The sequence below is a fragment of the Macaca thibetana genome, chromosome 3 (genome assembly GCF_024542745.1).
Source record: "Macaca thibetana thibetana isolate TM-01 chromosome 3, ASM2454274v1, whole genome shotgun sequence".
NCBI lineage: Eukaryota > Metazoa > Chordata > Mammalia > Primates > Cercopithecidae > Macaca > Macaca thibetana.
Genome location: NC_065580.1, coordinates 66,545,018 through 66,572,437, shown reverse-complemented (window position 1 = coordinate 66,572,437; position 27,420 = coordinate 66,545,018). Strand labels below are relative to the sequence as shown.

Below are 27,420 nucleotides of genomic sequence, written 5' to 3'. Positions count from 1 at the left end.
CACAGGAACTTGGTAAAAACTAATTTTCTTGTACATCTGGGTGAGCAGTATGGATGTCTGGACTGGTAGTCCAAAAATACTAGGCTTTAATCACTTCCTAGCAATATAAACCTGAGTAAATAACTTACTTTATAAACTAATGTTCAGATATTTTTACCTGTCCTGCCTACCTCATACGGTTGTGAGGATCAAAAGTGCTTTTAAACACAAATAAATGTTAAGACAGCATTATTTCAGAAGACCACATTTGGGAGACTGAATAAAGATCAGACAGTATAATCTCTTTACATGTGTGTCAACTGAGGATCAGACTTGATCAACATCTGCTCAAGGTTAAATAGAACATACTAGCAATGTCATCTTTTTTGGTGCTTGCAGTCATACCTATAGGCAAATTATGTGAAATATGGCTTGGAATTGACTTTTAATGTGTAATGTTTATTAAATTCTGACTGTAACACTTCTCAGCTATTTAAAAGGAATCTATTGCCCTTACCAACAGAAATGCACTTGATTCATATTATTCATCTTACTATTTGATGGATCCTTGAGATCACAGCTATAATAATTTGAAGGGGTTCCAGATAAGCTAAATCAATGTTAGCAAACTACTATCAGGGACAAATGTAGCCTAAGGCTAATATGGTTTTTACATTTTCAAAGGGTTGTTTAAAAGCAAAACAAAGACTATCCCTCAGAAACCTATGTAGCCTGCAAAGCCTAAAATATTTACTGTCTCTGGCTCATTACATAAAGAAATTTGCTGATCCCTGTTCCCTAACCTAAAAAACGAAAACGAGATTTTAGTTAGAATGCTACAAGTAATAGGTGGATTGTAGAACACTTGAGAAAATTCTAAATACTATTTTAAAATGCTGCTATCAATATTAAGGTATCATTTATAAAATGTTTGTCTTCCCAATGGGTACCGTCAACTCAATAGCCAAGAAAAACTAACATGCCCAATCAATTTATAACCAATAGCAACTCTCATATTTACTTGGACTAGTAATTTCAGTTGCTTTGCAATCCTCAGACTGAAACAAAAACAAAAAGAAATCCTTCATTCTTGATTACACTGATAACCAAATTCAGATTAGGACTTTAAGAATAAGGTATGATTAGTTTAAATGTCTCTAAGGTAACTTTGACAGTCAATGCACATAGATACATGGTGTTAAACACCAATATGTGATTCTGTGATTCTCAACAAGGGAATCATAATGGTATATTTAGAAATATGCAGGGTGTTTCTGTTTCTCATGATGACTGGCATATACTACTAACATTCTGTGGGCAAGATCAAAGGACACTGAATATCCTGCAATGTGAAGGAGTCTGCAAAAACCTGTTGCTCAAAATGCCAATAAATCACCTGGTTGAGAATAACATAATGATTGGAATACTCTTGGTTATCTTTTCAAATGCAGATAGCATCATGTAGACCAAAAACAAAAAAGACGAGTGAAGAATATGGTTCTGAGAATTTCATCCTCATTCTTTTTTTTTTGTCACTATAATTTGAGACTGACGGGAAGGGATAAAGATCAATTTGACTTAGATCTAAAGAAAAAAAAAGTTCTCACTCTAACAACGGCTAGGTTTCCATAATCTCATTAAGCACAAAACTGTCAAAAAACAGTTGCCCATAGGAAACTGGCCCTTTACTCCCTGAAGAAAATCATTCTCAACCTTGCCAAAACTCACTTCTTTACCAAACGACCTCAAATCAATCCCCAATTGATATGTCTTCTGGTGAAATTACTACACATGACACACAAGTTGGTAAATTCTATTTCTTTGCTTGACTGACTGCTTTTTAGCTATTTTCTATCATTCATTCTAATTTCTATTTTTAATAATTTCTATTAAGTCATTAATTACAAAATCTAGAAATTAAGATGGTTTCAAATGGTTTATAATGGTTGGGCAACTGCTTATACATCCTTCCTGTCACACATTCAGTGTGCAAATATTAACTGAACTAAACAAAACATTTTTGGATGTCCTTCAGTTCACCTACTTGGGTAAATTTCTATTAACATTCTAGAAGACCAAAAGACATCAGAGCCATTAACTAAATCATATAGATCAAATAGCGGGAATCTTGAAGATCAAACACTTACAAACATGGGTGATCTGGACTGGAATCTGCAGTGCTGCCATGGGGCTAGAAGAGATGGCTGTATTATCTTCCAAGCGGGCAACTCTTATCTGAACATGCTGTACACTGGAATTGGTATTACTGTTTGGAACTCCAGATCCTGATTTATTCTCCAAAAGCGTTGGGTTGTTTTTTTGGTTCTCATGTAACTGTTTAAGACCTTTTATTAAGACTGAAGGGAGATGGGTAGACAAAAAGAACATTGATTCTCCGACAGACCACCATCTAAGCAGCAAGGGAGGTGGGGGGAGGTAAGGAGGGAAAGTATTTGGAATAAATAATTGCACACTGGATGTGAGAGCTTATAAAAATAAGACATTTTAAAAAACAACATATCCTGAGATTTTTATAAACATTATCCATCGTAACAAATTTTAATTCTTAATATTGTTATTCTTGCCATCTAAGATGTATAATGTTAAAAAAATTAAAAAGGTAGACATTACAAAGAACATGAAAACGAACATTTTCTATTCCTAGGGTGTCTTGATAGAATTATTATTTAGGAAGAATATTAGCAATGCTAAACAGCTTATTTTCATTTTTTAAACGAATAGTGTATTATTTTTCCCCCCAGAGCTGAAGGGCCCTTGACTGTTGGTCTAGAGGTAGCAACTGATCTTTTCCAAACAGTAATATGGTATTCCTGCACAGGGAAGCCCATTCTAGACTTTGTTTTGCTCTATTCATAAAATACGCTTATTCTCTGTAACTGAATTTTTTTTTTTTTTTTTTTAAGACAAGGTCTTGCTCTGTTGCTCAGGCTGGAGTGGCATGATCACAGCTCATTGCAGCCTCGAACCCCTGGGCTCAAGCCATCCTGCCTCAGGCTCTTGCTCCCCAATAGCTGGACTACAAGCACATGCCCACCATGCCTGGCTAATTGGTTTTTATTTTTCTGTAGTAATGGGGTCTTGCTATGTTGCCCAGGTTGGTCTCAAACTTCCAGCCTCAAGTGATCCTCCTGCCTCAGCCTCCCACAGTACTGGGATTATAGGCATGAGCCACCATACCTGACCTACACCTGGGTATTTAATTTTAAAAAACCACATTTTCATCAAGCCAAAGTTCCTCAGCATTAAATTTTCCTTTGGAACAATGGAAGTTGAGTGTTACAATAAGGGGAATAAATTTAATAACCTAAATTAAACAGACCGCACAACTCAATTTAGTACCTAAATGCAAAACAGGCAACGAAAAGTATGCTATGCTTCACTTTAAGCAAACCCAATTTAAGATACCTAGATTTATATAATAAAATTAGAAAATTACAGAGCTGTTGTTCTACAAAATTATAACAGAATTTCTCTAACACGCCTAGTTATTTGAAATTACACAACTCACAAAAGTTGACTTAAACTTAGGTTTTCAGAAGTATATCTTTGTATAAAATAAAAATATAGTCATCAATCACTTAAGGATGGGTATACGTTCTGAGAAATGAGCCATTAGGTGATTCTGTCATGGAATCATCAGTGTACTTACACAAACCTAGATGGTACAGCCTAGTACACACCTAGGCTAAAGGACCTATATAGTCTATTGCTTCTAGGCTACAAACCCTTACAGCATGTTACTGTACCAAATACTGTAGGCAATTGTAACACAATGGTAAATCTTTGTGTATCTAAACAGAAAAAAAGTAAAAATACAGTATTTTAATATTGTGAGACCAATACTATGTATGACATCTGTTGTTGACTGAAAGGTTATAAGTGGCCAGCTATGCTGGCTCATGCAGGTAATCCCAGCACATTGGGAAGCCAAGCTGGGAAGATCACTTGAGCCCAGGAGTTGGAGACCAACCTGGGTAACATGGGAAGACCGCATCTCTACAAAAAAAAAAATTAGCTGGGCATGGTGGCATGTGCCTATAATCATAGCTATTCAGGAGGCTGAGGTGGGAGGATCACTTGAGTCCACAGGTTTGAGGTTACAGTGAGCTATGATCACACCACTGCACATCAGCCTGGGTAAGAGCTAGACCCTGTCTCTAAAAACATAAAAATTAAATCGTATGTGGCATGACTGTATATGCAGATTTTATTTCCTCCTGATAGTTTACATAGAAGAACAAGAATGAGTATAAGTGTGTACATTTTCATTTTAGGGGCTTTAGGAATTACAAACAGTAGTAATTCTTCTCTGGGGAAGAAAACAATTATTATTATTTTTTTTTTTTTTTTTTTTTTTTTTTTTTTTGAGACGGAGTCTCGCTCTGTCACCCAGGCTGGAGTGCAGTGGCCGGGTCTCAGCTCACTGCAAGCTCCGCCTCCCGGGTTCACGCCATTCTCCTGCCTCAGCCTCCCGAGTAGCTGGGACTACAGGCGCCTGCCACCTCGCCCGGCTAAGTTTTTTTGTATTTTTTAGTAGAGACGGGGTTTCACTGTGTTAGCCAGGATGGTCTCGATCTCCTGACCTCGTGATCCGCCCGTCTCGGCCTCCCAAAGTGCTGGGATTACAGGCTTGAGCCACCGCGCCCGGCGAAAACAATTATTGAGAGAAACAGGGCAGAAGTGTAAGTAGAAATATGCTATGATCTCTCTTTAGCTGGGGCAGAGAACTTCTAACCTCTCACTCCTAAGGAGTAAATATGGCAAGAAAAGGGGAGGAGCTTAAAAAGCAAGTAATACATTACCAGGGAACGAAACATCCTTATGGTTTGCAATTTGCCTTTTGATGGTCCACCATTTACTTCGTAGCCATTGTGGTGAACGGACACTACTCCATCCCTCAGCTAACAGATCCCAGTTAATGTCATTTTCATCAGCTACATCAAGTTCTGCTATCCTACAGTTACAAAATAAGCATCTGTTAGACATTACATTAATTTCTCTATAAGAACCCCTCCTCTGACTACAGGTGATTACGCTGGCAAATAAAGGGAATGGCAGGTTACGCCAATGAGATGCTATTGTTAAGTTGCACGGGAAAGGACTCCAGGAGTGCAGAATCTGCTTTCAGAGCTAACAGCTAAGAAATACCAACAGCAACAGCCTTTAGTTAAAGGTACAACCAATGGGCTAAACCATAAATGGTTAGAACCAGGTGAGGCACTGTGAAGGAAAAGGGGTAGGGTAAAGGAACAGATTTAGTTGTATAGTGTTCTGCAGTGTTTCATAGTGTGGCATTTACTAAGTCATTTACTTCCTGGATCTGAGTGTTTCCACTGTTAAGCAAAAATATTTAGAAATGAGCTATTTATAAAGATGACTAGTTGAAGAAAAAAAAAATCCAGTCTAAAAAATAAACAAAAACCCCCACAAAATCCAAAACAAAATAACACAAAAACAGTAGCTGCAATCAAAAACCAACACACTAGTACAACAAAATTTGAGGTTCAAAAAAATCTGTTCATTTTCTAGCTTTGTTGTGATTTGATTTTCAGTAGGGAGTAGCCATGGTGACAGTCTCTATTACTTCAGAGTCTTAAACTATTTCTTGCTATTTCTTGCTAGTATTTTTGCCCATTTTATTTTAGTTAATGAGTCTTAATGGTTAAACCAACTACTTTTTAAAAAAAGCTGGGATTATGATATCTTAAAGATTTTTCGAATTTGTATGAAACGGATGTGTTTGATTTGGTCTACTTTGAAGGTGTGGAGGTAACTACAGACTGGGCCCCCTTCTTGGAAATCTTAGCACAGTAGCCAAGAATTGAAGGGCATGGAGACTGAACAGCCATCTTATCCTAAACGTGTTCCCCTTATAGGACTGAGGCACATTGGTGGGACAGTGGAAAAGCTGCACTGCCTCTGCCTGTGCCATACCTGTTCTGTGGATATAGAGAGGACTTCAGTCTCCACGCCTTCAATCTGGTACTTTGCACGAGCACTAAATCCACTAAAAGAAAAGGAACACAAAACAAAACAAAAAAAGAGCTCAATATGGAATACGTAAGATGTTAAACAGTAGTGCTCTATGGAAAGGATACTTTTCAGACACTAGGCATCTAGGGAAACCAAAAGAGGCAAGTCTATCAAGACATCCACAGCAATTAAGTGGTTTTTGTCATTACAAGATTCAGGACACAAACCTGAGGATGAGATTGATTTCATCTTCCTTGGTCCATTCAGTACCTCCACTCTGTTTCCAATTCAGGTAGTTGAGCCATTTAGAACGACATTGCTTTTCTGAGCGGGTACCCACTCGTTCAGCCACTGCTGCCCAAGATACACCCTGTGTGACTATGTCACCTGGCTCAGTGCTTGTCAACTCATGAACCACTTCTGCGAGTCTCTTTTCTTCTTCTTCTGTCCACTTCCCTGAAAGAAGGAAATCATCCAGACTACCACTGCTAACTTCTTTTACAAATCTGATTCAGCCCTGTATTTACAAGGACCGATGGGAAGTATGCAGTAGTACTAAGAGTTTGTTTCTGAATGACCCTCTGGTGGAAAACCATATATACCCACTAAGACAGTTTCATTTTACTAGCTCAGAGAGGGTCTCAGTAGAAAAGAAACTGAAGAATCCTATGGAAAGCACTCACCAATTATGAAAAGAAAAACCACCCAAAACATAACTACAAAGAAGGATGTATTCTCAAGTTACACTAAGTCCTTTATAAATCGTGAAGTGGGAAGACCTTCATCAATGGCTGACAGACAAGAAATGGCATGCTTTTTTTCTTACTCTCACCTAAGATTCCCTGCTCTGCAAAAGTAGAGTAAGTTCAAGAGGCCATTACTTATAGGAATGAATGATGAGACACTAGGGAAATAACACCAATGGGCTCAACCTATTTTAGTAAAAACTAGGTTTCTACCATCTTGTTTCCCCACTATCCCAACTCCAAGCTACTGTGATGAAATGTTAGTAAAGTCTGATACAAGTATTTATATTTATTTTTATTCCTGTGTTTTCTCAACCCATAAACCCACTAATAGATAATCCCAAATGTTCCTCTCAGTCTTTTTCTTATGGTGCTAGAGCAGAAACACAGGGAACATAAAAGAGAACCATTTTTTTTCATCTTCTTTACCTCTGTTTCTGTTTTGTTATTACTAGCTAAAAACCTCTAGAAAATTTCAAAAAGACTGTGCTTGCTTTGGCATTCCATTCATCCAGCAAATGTTTATTGAATTTTCATTATATGCTAAGCACAGTTATGAATACTCTGGATGGATTCAAGATGAAGTCCTACTCTTCTATTCTAGCATGGTGTTAAAGGATGGGACCACTTTGAGACTGTGCTGTTTCATGGCGTGGCCTCAACAGCAGCTGTATGTCACAACATGAGAAGGAAACAGGCAGATCTATCAATCCCTCAGGCTGGCAATCAGGAAATGCCACTGTGTCCTTCCAAATTATGTTACCAAAAGTGGTTCTGTACTCACAGCATCTTACATGAACCTCTGAGATCCTATTCTAAATCTAAAGCTTACAGCCCCGCTTCTTTCATTAAACTAGCCATGTCACAGAATGACAAAGCTGGTAGGACGTATGTTCTCACTGCTCTGCAGGTAACAGTTCTGATTTCATTTTAGTAGAGCAAGGGGTTAAGGACAAAATGTATATGCCCTAGAAGCTAAAGCTAAACTTCAGAACTTTTTTTTTTTTTTTTAATTGAAACAGTGGGCATGGATTACGGATGCTTCAGAGAACATTATGGCTGAAAGGGCACTATGAGACCATCTACTCTAATCTCTTTATTTTACAGAGGGAAGTGAGGCTCAGAAAGGTTAAATGACAGTTAATGGCGGAGCCTAAATACGTTGTTGGTCGCAAAGATTAGGTTTAACAATATGACTAGGACATTTGTATGCATTAAGAGGCATTTGTGGTCTTGCCAGGGGACTGAAACACCAATCATAAATTTTTTCTATGGAAAAATATAATTTGAGTTTAAAATAAGCAAAATACGTACAAATCTTTGGAACACAGCTTCTTCCTAATTTGGGACTTACCTGTGACTAAAGTTTTTCATAAACACTCACTGATTAGCTGTTGCTAATGTAAATTCAACAGTTAGATGGGCCTAAATTAAAATTACTTGCTGCATATATGTCTTCAAAATACTTTCTCAACTGGGGAAGTATTGAAATTGCTACAAAACTGAAACATGTCAGATCCGAATCATCTTGACACTAAAGTGATGTTGTGTCCCTGAAGACAATGTTACCTTTTACAAAAACAAAGTAAAAGATTAGTTTGATGTATCTAATAAGCTCAAGTAAAAGAAGACTAGAAAATAAAGTCTGAACTAAGGTGAATGATCTAAATCGCTCCCCCAGAACAAAGAAAAGACAGTATCCTAAGGGGCAGGAGGAGGCTTAAGTGGTGATAAGAAAACGCTACCAGGAGCAGTCACAGTACCTGTGTTGCAAGTATCCTTCATCAGTCGGCACCGATCTTTGACAGAAGATGCACTTCTTCCTAGCGCCGCCCCTATTGTTGCCCAGTCATTGCCATGCTTTATCCGGAGCCTAAAACAAGAGTCTGCCAATCAGCATTTGGTTCAATTGTTTTCTCCCTTTTAATTTCATCATTTATTCTTCATTCTTCTTCTTCCCATTTGACTGGTTTGGAAGTTGTGGGCAGCAATACTTTGAGAGCCAAAGTTTGAAAGTGTGGCCTTTTTTTGGGGTCCACAGTTGTCTGTGGGTGAAAAAAAAACAGGCAGCAATTGCCTTTTTCCTGGGTCAGAGAAGAAATAAGTAACTTGGATATGTGTTCAAAAAAGACCAATTTCCCCTCAGGTTACTGACACAATCTCCCAGGCAAGCCCCAGACTTTCCCTTTTGAGCATATACCCAACAAACTCTTCTTTAGACATCTAAAAAAGTTTCACAGGCTTTTAACAGATTATAAACAGAATCTACCTTCAAATTTTTTCATGATCCATACAATTCATTAAACCATACGTTAAGGCCTAACTCAATAAAGCAAAATTCTATTTCCTGAGATTCAATAGTCTTTGCAAAGTTGAGTCAGCCCAGATATTCACTGAAACATTTGCCAAGTCACCATTCTAAACTGAGCCATGTAGCACAACCCTGGTTTTGATCCTGGTATATAAATTCCCCAAATTTAGTCTTCAGGCCACCAAAAATGGCCCCTTAATCTTTTCTGGAACCCCTATTAGTGGTCTGAGGAAGCATCTGGTGAATGGCAACAGGAAACCAGATTTATACATTATGAGAATGGTTATTTTGTGCAAGTATGGATTTGATGTGATCTTTTTAAGGCCAATCATGCTTAACAGGAGAATTCAATTATACCAGTCTGCCAAAAACCTCTTGAAATTTTCAAAGTAAAACTTTTAAGGATGTAAGACATTTTAAAAAAAAATAGAATGAAAAAAACTTTAAAACTTACTCCTTGAGCTTCTCAATTTCTTCAGGTGTATATCTAGAAATTCAGAGAAATTTTTAAAAAATCAATTAAAACAATGAATGCTAAAAACCTTAATAAAAACCAGAATTTCATTTAGGGAGCTGAATGTTAAGTCACTTAGCATATGATAATACTTTCAAAGTAACCCATTTTAAAGTGGATTAATAAAAGTTGAGAATAGGCAGGGTGTGGTGGCTCAGGCCTACAATCCCATCACTTTGGGAGGCCAAAGCAGGCGGATCACCTGAGGCAAGGAGTTTGGGACCAGCCTGGCCAACATGGCAAAACCCCATCTCTACCAAAAATAGAAAAGTTAGCTGGGCGTGGTGGCGGGCGCCTGTAATCCCAGCTACTAGGGTGGCTGAGACAGGAGAATAGCTTGAACTCACGAGGCAGATGTTGCAGTGAGCCAAGATCATCATGCCACTGTACTCCAGCCTGGGTGACAGAGACTGTCTCCAAAAAAAAAAAAAAAAAAGTTGAAAATAAATACTTCTATTTTTATTTTTTTAAAACAGTAAATATTTTTAGTTATAATAAAGGTAAGGACTGTATAATTTTCTCCAGAAAAAAAAATCAACATTTAAAACAAACATTCGCTCCTATGTTGTCTAACACTTCCTTTATTTCAAACTTGGATTTTGGCACTCTCAAATCATAACTATTCCAAAAAAACTTATGGGTGACACTGTAAACTAGAGCTAAAAAGAAAATCTAGAAACAAAAAAAGTTTACAGAAAATTCTCTCAAAGCACTGAAAAAATTAAAATTATCTTTATTTCCTTTACCCAGGTATGGACATCTGACATACTCTTGCTCTTTATTTCAGTAGGCAAGTACTCAACACAGCCAATGTAATGTTCTTTTAAAAAATGTCCATTTAATAACTATGAAAGTCTGCTCACTTTGTAACCATTTGTAATGCATGGAAAGTTTATGAATAGTTAACAAGTCATTTATGCTTCATTTACAATTTTTTCTTTTTCCACTGTCACAAAAACATAATTTAATCCTCTTCAGCTTTCAAATGTATTTTCATTAGCAGGCTGCTGAAGAGCTAGAGAAAGAGCTCCACCATTAGCTCAGCAGTACCTAATAAGCCATACTACTGCCACCTAAAATTTCCAAAGAGAAATTAAAAATATGTCAGTAACAATATACAATCACTGCATTTGAAGAATCTTAATGATGCCTTCCCATAAATGCTACCTAAAACAGAAATCCATGCATTGTTTTCAGAAATGTAGTTCTTTTCCATTCTGCTTTTATTTAAAAAAAAAAAAAGGCCACTGACCTAGGAATGCTATATTCTAAAAACAAATAGGAAAAATGTTACCAATAAATTTCAAGTTATTTTCACACTTCTTAAATCTTTAATCAGTACTGTACTTTTTATGTTACTTTACTACAAAGCAGACTTTGACATATTAAGTAAGCCAAGTCTTAAATCTAACCTATATAAAGTGAATTAGATCCTAATTTCTAAAAGAGGGTTTAATAAGGTTTCACCATATTCACAACATGGACCTGGAAGATAAAAATATTAACAATAATTCATAGCTGTCTTCAATTAATACCTTGACCACAATTCTATTTTTTAAAAAAAAAAGGACAGTTCCTCAAATTTTACCCCTAATTACATGAAAACATGCAGCATTACAAGTTTTCATACTTTCCCACATGGTTTCTGTCATCATACATGCGAAGCACTCTTCTATAAACTGCAAACAAAGGCCGGTTCAGACCCCATGCTATAGTCCTGTAGAAATCTTTTCTTTCGTCTTTTGACATCTCAAAGATGATTTCTGTAGCATCTTTTATTCCGCGTGCCTAAATGGGTTACATTTCTTTGATTTAGGGATTTCTGATAAAATGCATATGGATATACTATGCTTTTAAAATATCACTAATTCATTAATAAATCAAATATAAACTTTTAAGGTGTTGCAAGAGATAAAAAAGTGACACTTAAATGTTCCAAGAATAAACTATCAAATTCAATAAATTCAATTTCCGTCAACTCTTTTACAATTACAAAAGGTTAAAAATAGATCTAAAGAAAGTAGAAGGAAGCAAATCACAAGGGCAAAATCAATGGAATCCAGAATCAAAAGGATAAACTAATTTAGAAATTGGTTCTTTGAAAACATCCATTAAGATTAATAAAATTTGAAATGATTAAAGTTCTGCCAAAAAAAAAAAAAAAGACACAAACAATATTAGCAATGGGAAAATGGGGCCTAAGTAGAGATGCTGCAGAGATTAGACCATTAACAAAGTAACATTATGAACAATTTTATGGTCATAAATTTAAATTTTGGTAAAATGAATAAATTCCTAGAAGACATCAAACATCAACTTACCAAAACTGACTCTGGAAGAGACAGAAAATCAAATAGGCACAGACCATCAAGAAAATCTAATCAGTTATTAAATAATCTTCCCACAATAAAAACAGTAGGCCCACATGACATAGATGACTTATAGGTAAATCCTACCAAATAGACACATAATCCTGTCCTTAAACTATTCAAAAGTTAAAAAAAAAAAGTGGGTACATTTCTTTGCTTATTTTGTCAGGCTAGCATAATCTTAATAGTGAAACCAGAGGAGGACAGTTTCAGAAAAGAATTTTCAGGTCAAACTCATTCACTAACATAGATCTCCTAATAATATTTTAGCACACTGAACCCAGCAATGTATAAAAACATTAGTATGTCCAGGTAGAAAAGTGAATTTATCCCAGGAATACAAGTTTGTGTTAATTTCAGGAAAATTATTAATGTAATTAATCACATCAGATTTATGGAAAAAATGTAAAATCTCAACAGATGTGGGAAAAGCATTCATAAAATTCAGTATTCATATATGTATGTCTTACCAAATTAGGATTCACTGATAATCAGATTTTTTAAAAAACCAAAATTATAAAGATTAGAAAAGAGGAATCACTTGTAATATATAGGTAGAAACACAAAAAAATCTATGAAAAAAATTATGTGATTTAAAAAAGAACTAATTTTAGCAAGGTTGCTAGATACAAAATCAAAATGCAGTTATTTGCATTTCTACTCAAAGTTTACATAACATTTTTAAAAGTTCCCACACGGCATCAAAATTAAGAGTATCAGAACTTAGGCAAGTTATCAATGTCCTTTATGGAGGAAAATATAAAACCTGACATTGAGGAGGAACTAAGAGTTATACCATGTTCTTCAACAGGAAGATGACATACTATGAAGATATTACTTCCCCCCAAATCAAAGTACAAATTCAATGCCATCCAATCAAAACTCCATTTGAATGTTTCACTCTCTGTAAGCTGATTTTAAATTTATAACAAAAGAGCAAAGGGCCAAGAATAGCTAAGACATTTATGAAGAGACTTGCCCCATTGGATATTGGGACTTCTGAAGATGGCACTGTACTGGTGCAGGTATCAACAAATAGAACCTGAAAACAAATTAGAAAACCTAGAAACAAATTTGTGGCAGCTTGATTTAGAACAGAATGGACACTGTAAGTTAGGAATTAGACATCTATACAGAAAGAGATACAACTGAAATTATATCTCACACCTACAGCCATGAAATGCAGAATTATAAAACTTTTACAAGATAATGTGAGAATGTCTTCATGCCCTTGAGGCAGGGAAGGATTTCTTAAGCAAGCATGCATGCAAAACAAACAAAAAAGATGATACACTTGATACTGCAGTTAAAAATTTTTTATCAAATGACACCTAAAGAGAAGGAAAAGACAGGCCACTAAATTGGGACAATTTTGTATCTGTAATACAAATGACCAATAAACCATTAGTACCCAGCATACATTAAGAAAGTCTAAGTTAAACAAAACAGTTAACGCCACAGAAAAACTGGTGAAAGACACAGGAATTTCAAAGAAGAAACACAAATAGCCAATAAGCATATCAAAATGTTATCAGAGAAACAAATTAAAATCATAATTAACACCCACTAGGTTTGTACAAATGAATAGCAAAAAACTAAAAGAACCCAAATGACCATTAACTGTGAAATGGGTAACTTGCACATTTGCACAATGAAATACACCTAAATAAAAGGGTAAGGATATTAAAATAATCATGAGTTACAGAATATCCACAGAATTAATCTATTTATATATATTTCAAAAACAGGTGAAATCACAGTGTATGCATTTTATATACTTTTGAATGTATGAAACTTCACAGCAAAAAATTTCTACATTTCAGAATGTTTTCTAAAATTCTTTCACTTATGCAGTTCCAATTTTGCCAGTGATTCAACCTAAATATTTACTGATCTACTACATGCAAGCACACTGTGTTGCAGGATGACCATACAGTGAGATAAAAGATTCTTCTGCCTCCACACTCTTTGCCCTTTTTCTTGCTTGTGGAAGTTACTTTCATTTATCCTTTTAACCCAAATATGAAACATATGACATCCAACTAATTGGAACTCTCTGAAGTTTAAAATTGGCTCTACAGAAGTCTTAGAAGAGCACCACATAACAAAAGCTATGGTCAAAAACCCAAATTGAACAAATTATCTTTTTTCAAGATAATCTTTTGAACATTTCCTATTTCTGCCAATCTGATCATCATTCTCCCAATCACCTAAAATAAAAACTCTTAAGTTGCTCTAACTCCTTTTCCTTCTTTCCCAACATTCAGTTCAGGCATCCTTGCAGATACTTGGTTATCTGCCCTTTCTCTATCAATTCTATTTCTACCACTGTAGTTTAAGTCCTTTGCCACTATCAGTTGGTCTACTGAAACAGTCCTCTAAAAGGTCTCAAATCCTACTCACACTCCTGCCCATTAATCACTAACTTGGAAGGGTCCTCGGAGATGATCTACTTTAATCCCCTAGACAAGGAACTAGCTTAATTCTCAAAGTTCAGTGTTCCTTAGCACTGATTACTGCTTTATCTAAACTGGTAGCATTTTCCAGGATTAACTGAAGCATATGTGACTAGTGGACAACTTAAATACACTTCTGGATTCATTTTCAATGGCCAATGTATTTGTTTCTCTTAAAACAACAAACATGGTGGAAGGATCCCATTTATTAGTGAAGAATTAGAAGTTTTAAAATTCTGTATTTCAAAAAGCTTAGCTTGGGAAAGTTGCAGTTAAAATTAAAATTTAAAATGTGGACCTTCTATCTAGACAGCACTGTATTTCTACATTAGTGTTGAGTGGAAAATTTAAAGTAAGCAGTCAATATATCAAACGAAACGAGAATGGTTAAACACTGTATACCATCCTTCCCCAAATGATGCTGATGGTCTACATTTCAGACATAACACTATTTGAATCTAACTCCATTACAGAAATGGTCAGCAAGTCTCTGGAAAGATTTCCTTGAGAATACAGATCTACCCCACGAATTCCTTACTCAACTAAACTACTAGCTTTTCTTAAACCCTTTAATGCTTCTCATCTGCTATAGGATAAAGTTCAAATTCTTTGGCATGGACTTCAGAGCCCAGTTTTCCAGAGGCTATTTATCTCAGTTCAAGGTAAAGGGGTTAATTTAATGTGCGTTGGTTTTGATCTTTGATTTCTTGCTGCTTCAGCTTGTATTCATGTAGTTCCCTCCAATTCTACTCTAGCCCAAGTACCATTCTTTAAGACAGCTCAAATCCTTTTTCTTCCAAAATTTTCCATAACTGCTCTAAAAACTCTTCTTTCTGTAAACTTGTACAGAACTCACATGTATCATTCACATGATACAAGGCTTTGTATCACTCTTCGCCTGTTTCCAGCCTGCCCAAATGGATCACTGACTTCAAAAGCAAACACTGTTAAAGCAATCCATGCCTTAACACAATCCAAAGCCTTAAAAATATTGTGTTCAAAAGACATTTAATGAAGAGTACTAAGCTAACAAGAAATAAACCTGAATAAGAAAATAAACTAAATTTTTGATTTTTTTTAAAAGGGAAAGACTACTATGACATCAAAAATTCATTCAAAGATGCATACCTTAGCTGGGCGTGGTGGCTCATGCCTGTAATCCCAACACTTTGGGAGGCCGAGATGGGCGGATCACCTGAGGTCAGCAGTTTGCGACCAGCCTGGCCAACATGGTGAAACCCTGTCTCTACTAAAAATACAAAAATTAGCCGTGCGTGGTGGTGCATGCCTGTAATCCCAGCTACTCAAGAGGCTGAGGCAGGAGAATAGCTGGAGCCCAAGAGACAGAGGTTGCAGTGAGCTGAGATTGTGCCACTGTACTCCAGCCTGGGCAACAGAGTAAGACTCTGTCTCGAAAAAACAAAAACAAAAACAAAACAAAGAAAGATGCATACCTTAAGCTTTTACACAATATAAATTAAACTATATAGCCTTCTTAAAAAGATAAGACTTTAAAATGTTGAGAGGCTACTAACATTTTAACTAAACTTTAGGGTGGCAACTAAAGTAGTAAAGCGATTTTAAACTGAGAATTCAAAATATTATTATACTATAATAATGTATTTTAGAATTACTCAGCTACAACATGTTAGCCATTACAAAAATCCATTACAAAAATAAGTAAAAAGTTAATAAGTACATACAACATACTGTGTCGGTATTTCTGCAACTGGCAATAAACAAATTAGTGAAACATAAAAATATGCCATAAGATACCTTTAGATAGCGTTCAATATTGTTCATCAAAATATCAATTTCTTCCTTGGACCACATCCCCTGCTTCCATTTATGCCCTTTAAAAGAAAACAAGAAATGTTTAAAAAAAAAAAAAAAAGTTACTCTTTGAAAGAAATAAAACACCAAAGATTCCTTTGTGATTATATTTGGGGATAAAATTTAGCTAATTTCATTTCTCATTCCTCTGAAATCTGAAAGGTCTCTAGGTTAAACTTGCTTTTGTAACTTCTGGATTTTAAGCTATGGTACATTTATTTGACCCTACTAAAAAAAGACAATGATAATTAAAAGATTTTTAAAAAATTACCTCTCTTAGCCTTTCAACAATATAGAACTGCTAAAAAGAAACATAAAGGTAAAAAAAGCCAAATCATGCTCAAAACTTTTTGAAAAATTTCTCCAGTGAAAATTGTATGGGCAAAAAGAACATATACAAATGTTGGGAGCAAGCACCCCAAAATCTGGCCATAAACTGGCCCCAACACTGGCCATAAAATCTCTGCAGCACTGTAACATGTTCATAATGGCCCTAACACAAAAGCTAGAAGGTTGTGGGTTTACACACACAACTGCTGCAGTTAACTAGCCCAATCTATTCCTTTAATTTGGCCCATCCCTTCATTTCCCATAAGGGATACTTTTAGTTAATTTAATATCTATAGAAACAACGTTGATGAGTGGTTTGCTGTTAATAAATATGTGGGTAAATCTCTGTTCAGGGCTCTCAGCTCTGAAGGCTGTCAGACCCCTGATTTCCCACTTTACACCTCTTATATTTCTGTATGTGTGTCTTTAATTCCTCTAGGGCTGCTGGGTTAGGGTCTCCCGGACTCTAAGGCAAGGTAAATATTGAATAACAAGTGAATAATGTATTCTTAAAGAGTATTTACTATACAGTGGTTGAAAATGATTTACATTTTTCTGCTTCCTTTCTGTACTTCACAGTGGCACACACACAATGCTCACTTTTTTTGTAGCACCTTCCCCAGCTATGCTTGAGCATAGCCAACACTATAAACACTACGTTTAAGGCTTAAGGTAGCCTCTAGGTCGCTTATCAGACCATAGTAGGCCCTTGAAAAGGCTTGAGTTCCTACTCTCATAAGCAATAACTATCTTGTCTTAAATGCCACCACTATGCATTTGTTCAAAAATTAACAAGACAAAATTTACTTCAAATCAGAAGGAGAAAAATAATTATTAATTACTGAACCACAAATGGTGGTTTCACAACCTTAATTCAAAGTCATTTGGGGCCAAATTTAATTCAGTTAGAAAAGCTCAATTACTCTAACTGCTCAATCTTAATGATGAAGGTCCAACTCAGAATCTTGATGACTATAAGCCCTTTCTATCTCCATTTTTTTCCACTGGGCACTAAAATTCACAGTATATCTTACCTTTATTAGTCAGAGAATCCTTATCTTCTTTAGTTGTAAACCATGCTTGGCTAACTGCTGAAACTTCCTCATTACCCAAGGGAGATATTTCATCTAGTTGCTCATTCTGCAAAATCTTGTAAAAGTAAAAAAAAAAAAAAAAAGTGGCAGCTTGATTTAATGCCCAACCTGATTCATCTTTGTAATCCTAAGCATTATAAAACTTAAATATAGTCATACGGAATTCACTTGTTTTAGATACAGTAAAAATATATTCAATTTACAAAAAAATATTTCTTGCTATTTTTATTATGGCAGTATGAAAACAAAATTATATGCATTAACATAATATGACCTTCATTTAAGCAAGTAAGTGTACTACTGGCTTCAGTTTTATATAAAATGGGCCAAGAGTCTATTAAGTATTTAAATCAACATAGAATACTCAGGGAAATTTAAATATTTACACATGTAAATAAGCTCAATAATATACAATATACAGTTATCTGTTCTAGATAGGAAAATGGAAGTGCTAGGGTTGGGTGTTATGATTTGTTAATGCCCTCAGAGATAAGCTTGCTGCCTAAATCACCAATAATGTAATCTCTTAACTTAAAAGATTAACAGGCTAAATCATAAGTCATTATTGCAAAATCATGGTCTGCTTATTGTTTTCTGACAACTTTGTTTTAGACAACCTCTAGAGCCTTATTAATGTACCTTTCTCTCAAAGAACTGTATGGTACTACTTATTCTTAATGCAGTTAAGTCTTCTGTGCAACCACCACCATCTATATTTTTAGTTACAAGCATATCTAACTTAACAAATTCTGCAGGGGAAAAAGCTGCCTTTGGCAGAGTTGACCCTGGCCTAAAGAGAACCATAATGTAAATGAGGAAGACCTGGCAACAGTGCTACCGTATCAGGTATTAGCCTATCATAGACAGAATAAGGGAAGAGTCACATGTTTAGTGACCACTCAACCCAATTCAGTCTCTGGGCTAAAAAAAAAACTAAGCAATGTTACTGGCTGAAGGTAAATCCTAAAAAGGACTGAACTACTACTTCTTGAATAAACAGAAACTGAACTTCTAATATGAAGAGAAACTGAAACCCATCTCTCTTGGAAAGAGATAAGCTGTCCTCATCTCTTTTGGAAAAAGGTAAGCTGTCAGTGGACAACCAAGGTACAATTAGGAGAAAAGTCACATTTCTATTGTTGCCTACTACTTTATTTTTGTATCTGGTGGTAATATATATAGTGTGTTTATGGAAGTGCTTTCGAATCCATGGGCAAAAAGCTGGAAATCACTGGAACAAGTGTGAATAAGTTTTATAGCCCTCTATTTATGTGTCATACTTTTTGATTTTTTAAATCAAGAAGGACCTGTATAAAGCTAAGAATTGAGACAGACTATATGTGTCTAAGGTTCTTACATTCTGAAGATCACAATTTTATAAGATTTGATCCTGGAGTTATATATCAGTAAAGAGTATAACAGAGAGCTATCAAAAGACCTTGATACATGCAATACTCAGTTTTAAGAACTATAATGTAGAAAATACTCTTAAATTATCTTCTCTTAATCAGTTGGATATGAGAATCAAATCACCATTTCTCAAAGTATGTCTATATAGCAAAGCCCATTCCATGAACCTTAGGAATAAGTCTGTTATGCTGATTAACCACTATTTGGGGGCAAACATTTAATGCCTTATGGCTCAAATCTTCCCTCAAATGAACAAATAATTATTAAGCAGTAGCAGTAGTATTCAACACCATCAATAATAAATGAGTTTAGTGTGTACAGCAGGAGACTTAGGTACCTTGAAGGGTACCTATCTATACTTGATATATAAATAAGTCTTACAGTATTTTACCCCCATTTTTCACTACTTTATGCATCTATTAAGTTTCCTCAGCTTTATTTAGTATGCTGCTGCTTTTAAAATGAAGCTTTTATGAGTAGGTTGCAGGATTTCATGCCTATAATATATATAAGGCTTAGAAACCTAGAATATTCAGCTCATTGAAGCCTCTTGCAACCACAAAGTACTACATACATAGGGACTTACAATAGTTTCTAATTATTTTTCAAGGTAGTCTCATCACTGAAATGAGACACAGTACATTAACTACCAAACTATGTCAAAATAGCTGCACCTGGTTTACAGCAAAGATACAGTAAGAAACAGACTATTTCTGAACTTTTTAACTATGCTGACTTTCAACTCACATCTTGTTCATTTTGTGTCTAAAGTTAATCTTATTAAACAAATATTAGCAATTATTAGAAAAGTTTTTTGTTCACTAAAATGGTGATAGCAACCCAAGAAGTTAAATATTAAATTATAACTCATTAACTATTTGGCAGTAATCAAAACAAAAGAGCTTTGTAATTTGTTTCATAATAAGGGCTAAACTGGGCACAGTGGCGTGTGCCTGTAGTCCTCGCTACTTAGGAGGCTGAGGTTTCTCATCATTTTATCTGCTAACCAATGTGTCAAGGAACATTCTCCTGAGGACAGTTAAAAGATTTACTATACCTGGATCTGTGTCACAGTCCCCTCAGTAACCTCATCATCTGCTACCTCTGTGGTCGCAGTCATGGTCACCTCAAAGCTCTGATCATTTTCTGAAACTTCAAGAAAAGGAACAGTTCATCTCCAGAATAATAATGGCAAGTTTTAATTGTTCTAAAAATATCCATGGGAAAAAAATACGATCATCTAATTTCCTAACAAACTACTTGTTAATACATCTTCACATGTATATATTCATTTGCTTAATAATAGTTAATGAGAACCTAATTCATAGTAGATACTGCTCTGGGTGCTGGGGATACAACAGTGAGCAAGGGAAACAAAAATCATTTCTTCATGGAGCCTATATTCTAGTGGGGAAAGACACAAAATGGCCAGATACTACATTGGATGGTGATTAGTAGTGAGAAAAAATAAAACAGGAAAGGGAATCTGTTGGGGTGGAGGACAGTATTTGAAATTTTCTATAGGAGGCTGGGAAAAGTGACCAAGACTTGGAACAAGTGAGTATGGAAGCTAGTTTTGCAGGAATCTCAAGGAAGAGCATTTCAAGGAGAGCCAAGTGCAAAGGCTCTGAGACGGGGCATGCTTGGAGTGTTCATGAGAATGGCAAGGAGGTCAGTGTAGCTAAAGCAGACTAAACAAGAACAGTAGGAGATTGTGTGGGGCCTTGTAAGCCAAAAGGTTTTGGTTTTAACTCTTAGGTGGGAAACAACTGGAAGATTTTGAGTAGAGGAATAATATAATCTTTTATTTTAACAGACTCACTCTGTGCTATCAGAAAAACCATTTGAAGCGCAAATGCAATAAAGATAGGTCAGTGGCTTGGACTAGGGTGAAGGCAAGTGAGAATGGCTAGTAGTTCAAATTGTGAATGTATTCTGGATGGCAAAGCCACTATGATTTGTAGACAAAGAGGAGATGGAAGAGACTGAAGAGCCAAGGATAATATTACTTTTTTTTTTAAAAAAAATCAAAACTACTGGAAGAATATACCTGCTACTAATTAGTTGAGAAGACTGTAAAATAAGCAAATTTAAGGATTTAGGAAGTTATAGAACCTCTGCTTTAAACACACTAGTTTGAGACAACTACTAAATATTTAGAGAATGAGAAGTCTGGTCTGCAATAAATCTGGGGTGGTTAACACCAGATAGTATTTGAAACCTTAAGTTGAGATCACCTAAAAAGTGAGTAAACAAAGATGCAGTCTAAGGACTTAGTTCTGGGGTGCTCCACATTTAGAGGTTCTGGTGACATGGAAAAGTCAGCAGTAGAGACTGAGAAGAAATGGACAGAAAAATAGAAAGAAAACCAGACGAATATTTTCTATAGGCCAAGTGAAAACGTTTCAGGGAGAAGGGAGTAATAAATATTGTCAAACGTTGCTGACAGATCAAGTAAGGCAAACACTAAAAAAGTGAACACTGAATTTGGCAACAAGAAGGTCTTTAGAGAGCTGGGAAAAACAGTTTAGTTAAGGGGTGAAAGCTTGGAGTTAAGTTTAAGGAAAAATGGGGAAAGGAAATGAAGGCAAATAAGGCAATTTTCAAGGTATTCTGCTCTAAAGGCAAGGAGGAAAACTGAGTAAGAACCAAAAGTGAGCTAAAAGAACTTTTTATTTATTTTTCTGAGACAGGCTCTTGTTCTCTTGCCCAGGCTGGAGTGCTGTGGCACACTCACAGCTTATTGCGGTCTCAACCTCCCAGGTTCAAGCAATTCTCCCACCTCAGACTCCCTAGTAGCTGAGATTACAGGCATGCACCACCACACCCAGCTCTTTTTTGTATTTTTTGTAGAGACAGAGTTTTGCCATGTTGCCCAGGCTGGTCTCAAATCCCTGGGTTCAAGCAAACTGCCCGCCTCAGCCCCCCAAAGTGCTGGGTTTATAGGCATGAGCCACCACGCCTGACCAGGGACTTTTTATTTAAAGAAAAATAACAGTATGTTTGTGATACTGTGGTAATGACTCAGTTGAAGAAAAACTGGTGACAAAGAAGAGACAAAATAATTATTGGAACAATGTCCTTGAGTAGGTAAAAGGGATAAAATCTAGTAAATGGAAGGATAGGCCTAAGATAGGACAACGAATATATGAATGGACATAGATGCAGGTAGGTATGTATTTGTGGTAGTAGGAATTTGTAGAAATTATTTTCTGGTCACTTCAAATTCTTTGTGAGTAGGGTTATTAGCTCAGAGTAAAAAGGTGGAAAAGGTATTTGGAAGTTTCGGGACATATGAAATAGTCATCTCAGAGTGGGTAAAAGAACACTAGAGAACTGTTGTTACTGGTAGGCAGCATTATGAGCCCGTGAGAATAGTCAGCCTGCTTGTGCCATTTTTCTCTAATACTTTTCAATTAGCTGCACTGGTACAGACATAAACAGGCAAAAATAGATTTAGACAGTTATGATTTCACCAAATAAGTGAGAGGAAAAAAAAGGACTTGGCGAATGCAAGACAGTGATTATAAGATTAACCATAAAAGTAAAACAGGGTAAAAAGGAAAGAAAGGATACAAGTAGAGAAGAAACAATGATAATATAATAGGATCAATGGGTCCCAGTGAGGCAAAAGACTGCAGGAGTTACAGAGTGCTACAGGAAGTGAGCTGGAAAAACAGAAGTAGTGGTAGGAAAACAGCAAGTCTGAAATAGATCACAAATGAACTCTAGTAACAGGTAAGAGTGGTAAAGGCAGTAATAAATGGAGAACAAAAGGAATAAGAGGCTAAGGTACTGAAAGAATCATCTAGACGAATACTGTAATCACTATATAGTTATAACTATAAATAGGGAATGGGATAAATGTAGTGGCAGATGACTACAAAGAGAAGAGGTAAGTGAGTTAGAGTGATTAATGAGAGGCTGATGCCTGTGAGGATTTTTACGATCCAGACAGATAAACTTTATCAGTCTTATTGCTAAGTATTAGGCTCCAGTGTGTCTTCCATATGTGATGATGCTATGACCCAACATTAAGCAGCTCATGTGCTTTCAAGTCAACCTTCCTCTATTATCTGAAGCTAAGTGAACAGCGCCATTAAGGATTTGGTTTACCACCATAAAAAAACATAATAAAGTGTAGTTTGAACCTACAATCATGAACAGGGCATTCCACTTTAACAAAATGAATTGGTTAAAGTCAATTCATTTCAAATTAGCTACTCAAAAATTCTAGTTTAGAAAATATTTAGGATTACATCTGTATAGATAGACCAATTAAGTTTTAGAATTGAATCACAACATAATAGTCAAATTAGGAAAGATTTTAAAAAACACAGGAATCATCATTAGGAGGAAAGAATATTTAATTAGAAATATGTTATGCTTGTTTATACCACAACTGGAAGCAATATTAACACTGTTTTTTAATAAAGTCTTATAGTAAACTAAAAGTTTCTTTTCTGTTCAATTTAGCAAGCAATTAACTCTAAATTCAGAGTACATATCTACTTGTTAAGATATGATTTTCCAGGCTGAAAACCTGGTCTTGCTTTTTCAAAAGATGAAGATGTGATTTTGTCTGATGCTGAGTGTAAAATCAAAGTTCTCAGCTATGGCAAAACTCTCCTTTGTGCTAAGAGTGCCACCAACAGCCATGTGTCCCATCCCCATTGCCATGGACTAAGGCATCTACTCCAGAATCTTCCTGAACACTCCATACTCTTTGCTAAGCAAATCAGAAATACAACCTAATGTTGCAGTTGGTATGCGGTCTTGGGCCAACAGTATTGCACTTGAAATATTATACCTCCTATAGAAGCCAGTCTACTCTAAATGATCTTGGAAGAGAAACGCATTAAGAACTTTCTTGGTAAGAATAAACTAATTAGGCTTCTATCTAACTTTCATGTTGTCATATAGCATACTGAAGAGTCAATATGGCATTGGGGTCAAGAGTATGTACTACAGGAACCAGAATGCCTAGATATGCTCTTAGCCAAGTTATTATAATTTTCTGTGTCTCAGTTTCCTGACTTGTAAAATAGGAATAACAATATTAGTACCTATTGTAAAGCATGCTTTCTCAATGAGGGCAAATATGGTTCTTGGGGTGGGGGGAAATGCATGTGACAAAAAGTTTTATTATCTTTATGAACAAAGCAAGGACATACAGACAGTACGTTAAGAAATACAAGCTATTTTTGAGGCTATATTGTACTTTTCATGAAAAGTACAATCAGGAAAAAAAAGTCTAAAAAGGCTCCTTGTGGGGCAATTGAAAAAAAAAAGTTGGGAAGATTAAAGTAGGCAATATACGTAAAAGCATTTAATGATATGTCTGGCACATAGTATTTATTGTTAGCTAAAAAGAGGTGTTTTGACTAAATGAAGAAAAAAGCATTAAGTCCAAGTCTATCTAGAAATGCCAATTGAATGTCTTGGAAGCTAAACTTTGATTTTAAAAGGGAACTCTATGGCTCTTAATACGTAGTGACTTACGTGGAAGTGCAACAACTGATATGCAAGGAGTAGAATCATCAATACTCTGATCATCCTCAGAGGACAAACAAAGCCTCTTATGTGGAGGTTCAATACTATCTTCTGAGTCTATTTCATCCGCTTCTAATGGAAGAAAACAAACAAATAAAAATCTCAAAAATTTCAAACCAATGAGGGAAAACAAAATTTCTAATAATGGTTCTACAATTTTTTTTATCTATTAAAAACATTTTCTTACCAATTTGCTCATTTAACTAAACCTAGTTGTGCAAACAGGATTCAAAAGGACACTGCCTTTCTAGCCTACCGCAGTATTCAACTCCTGAAGGCGGTCTCTCAAACGTGAAAGAGAAGGGAAGCCCGGGGAAAACTGCTATCTCTCTTGGCAGTAGAAGCAGTATGTGCAGTGACATGGAGGTATGAGAAGCTTAAGGTATAGGTATGTTAGGAAAATAAAGATAGTGTGATCTGCTGGAACACAGGTATATGAAATGTGGCAGGAGGTAAGACTATGAGGAAAGCAGAAACGACTGGAGACCTATGGGCCAAATTAAAGAACCTGTACTATATTCTAAAAACCTTGGGAAGCTTTATGCTATTAATTGTATCATGAACAATTTCATCAGCTGCTTGAAAGATGGATTATAGGTAGGACACTGGTTAAAAAGCTATTAGAGATACCTAGATGAGAAATGAGAAACTGAACTAACAAAGGAGGGCTTGAAACAGACAGGATGCAATGGATTTAAAAAACATAATACTATCAAGAAGTCTTCAAATGAAATGATGCAGGTGTTGAGAGAAATAATTTATTCCCAACCACATTCATGATCTGGACACTAATGAAATTCACAGAGAAAGGAAAAAAGAGAACTAGGTAATTTAGGAAGTACATGTAAGGATTGTTTGGGATGTATGAAACTTAGGTGCCTATGAGAAGCACAGAGAATTCTGTATAAAGACAGAGTCTGAGTCATCTTTATAGGTAGGTGCTACTTAAAATTCTAAGTTTGAATTAAATAACCTAGGAATTATGTACAGAGTGAGAAGAGAAGACAGAACCTAGGTTGAGTAAAGATGAACTTAAGAGCACAATAAATAAATGACATAAATAATGAGCAAGCAGAGGAGTAACAACAAAATTATCAGCTGGAAGGCTACTGATTCTTAATTCATTGTAGATCATCATATTAAGTCATATTCAAATGATTGTGTACAATTCTTTAACACAGGTTCTAACAAAAAAGTCTATTTGCATTGAGGAATAATTCTACATTTCCTAATGAATTAAATATACTGCTGGTACCACTTAGTATAAAAAAATAAGTATATATTATAGTTATTCCATCATTACCTTTGGGGGCTCAACATCCTATTTACAACATAGTAACAAGATTGACAAAAGCTAACATTTATATTAAACTCATAGGCACCTAGACCTCTATTTGGGCAATAGGGGTCAAAAGTGATAAATAAATTCAGAGAGTCAGAATTATATATCAGCAAGTTCTCCTACCATTCTGAGGGCAGTGAAGAATGAGATTCCCTTCTGTGTCCTGAGTCAAAGTCACAGAATTCACAGTTTCTACTGTTACTGTGTCAGAATCCTCTTCCACTGTGCTCATACTCAAATCTGTACAAGAACAGATTCCAGATCAGGATTTCAAAATTTATTCCCAGATATGAAGTATTCCCTTATAATCCCCTGAAATACCACACATATTTATTTGGGTATCTGCCTACAGTGTTCTTCACGTAAAATTGCAATGAGAGTTCAGATTTCAAAAACTGCCTTTCATAAGTTTACACCCATTATTTAGAATTAGATATCTGCAAGAATCTGTTTGCTCTGATAAATTTTAAAAACCTACAACATTTATAATACTTAATGTTTTTGCCACATCCAACCAAAGAGAATCTGTCTTATCAGCAAAAGTCTCACCACTTTTTGATTGTGTTTTTATGGACAGCTTTGTAGGTGCTTAACTTCTTTTTCTTTAGCAGAAGATTCATCAAAATTTTTATCTTAAGAATTATTTTTCCAAAACATTTTTTACAGGTATTTAAGCTCTATTATCTGAAACACAGGAACACTAAATAATTCTTGCTATGTTCTTTTCAAAATATTGAAAAAGTACATACATCCATCACTGACCAAATTGCAATTTTAAGAGATGAGTTAGTCCTTCTTTTGAAACAGGTAACTTTGAACATTGTTCAAAGTATCCTTACCTGCTATTTTACACAAATATTATTTTCCTCTTGTTCAGACAGATGGAATAATTAGTCTTGGAATATAATATCTCATGGCTAGCGGGGGGAAAGGCATGACACTATAGTCAATAGCCTGGCTGAAGTCTTCAGAAATACCTTATAAGGTTTAAAGAGGTTCTTGCCTCAATACTCACTTTTGGCACGTATGTTTTACCAACTAAATAACACAGAGGACATAAACCGTGATATAATTACTCAATGTTTATTAAGTTTTTTTTTTTTTTTTTTTAGAGAAGGGGTCTTGCATTGTTGCCCAGGCTGGAGTGCAAAGGCTATTCACAGGCACAATCTTAAGTGTACTAGAGCCTTGAACTCCTGAGCTCAAGTGATACTCCTGTCTTAGCCACCCGTGTAGCTGGGTACAGGTATGTGCCAACATGCCTGGCTCTCTCTGGCTCCTATACACAAGATATTAGTCCATTCATACATTTACCATTGAAGTGAATGTATTTTCCTTTGACACAAAAACTTTTAACATTTACATGGTGAAGATCCAATAATTCATTAAAATTTTACTATACAAATTACTATTTGAAAAGGACATCATTCATTTTACAATAGTAATTATGCCATTCCCAAAATAAAGGTAAATGGAAATCATGATCTAG

General features: G+C 35.6%; 1 protein-coding gene across 4 annotated transcripts in view; it reads right to left on the bottom strand.

The window, feature by feature from the left end:
• DMTF1 (cyclin D binding myb like transcription factor 1) overlaps positions 1–27,420 on the bottom strand; it is a 44,360-nt gene that overhangs the window by 5,786 nt on the left and 11,154 nt on the right. For 3 of the 4 annotated variants that reach the window (XM_050785254.1, XM_050785256.1, XM_050785255.1), the window contains 11 exons: positions 26,055–26,171; positions 24,539–24,661; positions 20,094–20,188; positions 17,567–17,681; positions 16,146–16,222; positions 11,175–11,332; positions 9,485–9,517; positions 8,483–8,592; positions 6,201–6,429; positions 4,803–4,954; positions 2,127–2,336 (listed from right to left, as the gene is read on the bottom strand). In XM_050785254.1, coding sequence (XP_050641211.1) covers positions 2,127–2,336; positions 4,803–4,954; positions 6,201–6,429; positions 8,483–8,592; positions 9,485–9,517; positions 11,175–11,332; positions 16,146–16,222; positions 17,567–17,681; positions 20,094–20,188; positions 24,539–24,661; positions 26,055–26,163 — 1,411 coding nt within the window. In that variant the 5' untranslated portion in view covers positions 26,164–26,171. The remainder of the gene's footprint in view (positions 1–2,126; positions 2,337–4,802; positions 4,955–6,200; positions 6,430–8,482; positions 8,593–9,484; positions 9,518–11,174; positions 11,333–16,145; positions 16,223–17,566; positions 17,682–20,093; positions 20,189–24,538; positions 24,662–26,054; positions 26,172–27,420) is intronic. The other variant, XM_050785257.1, reaches the window with a different exon arrangement.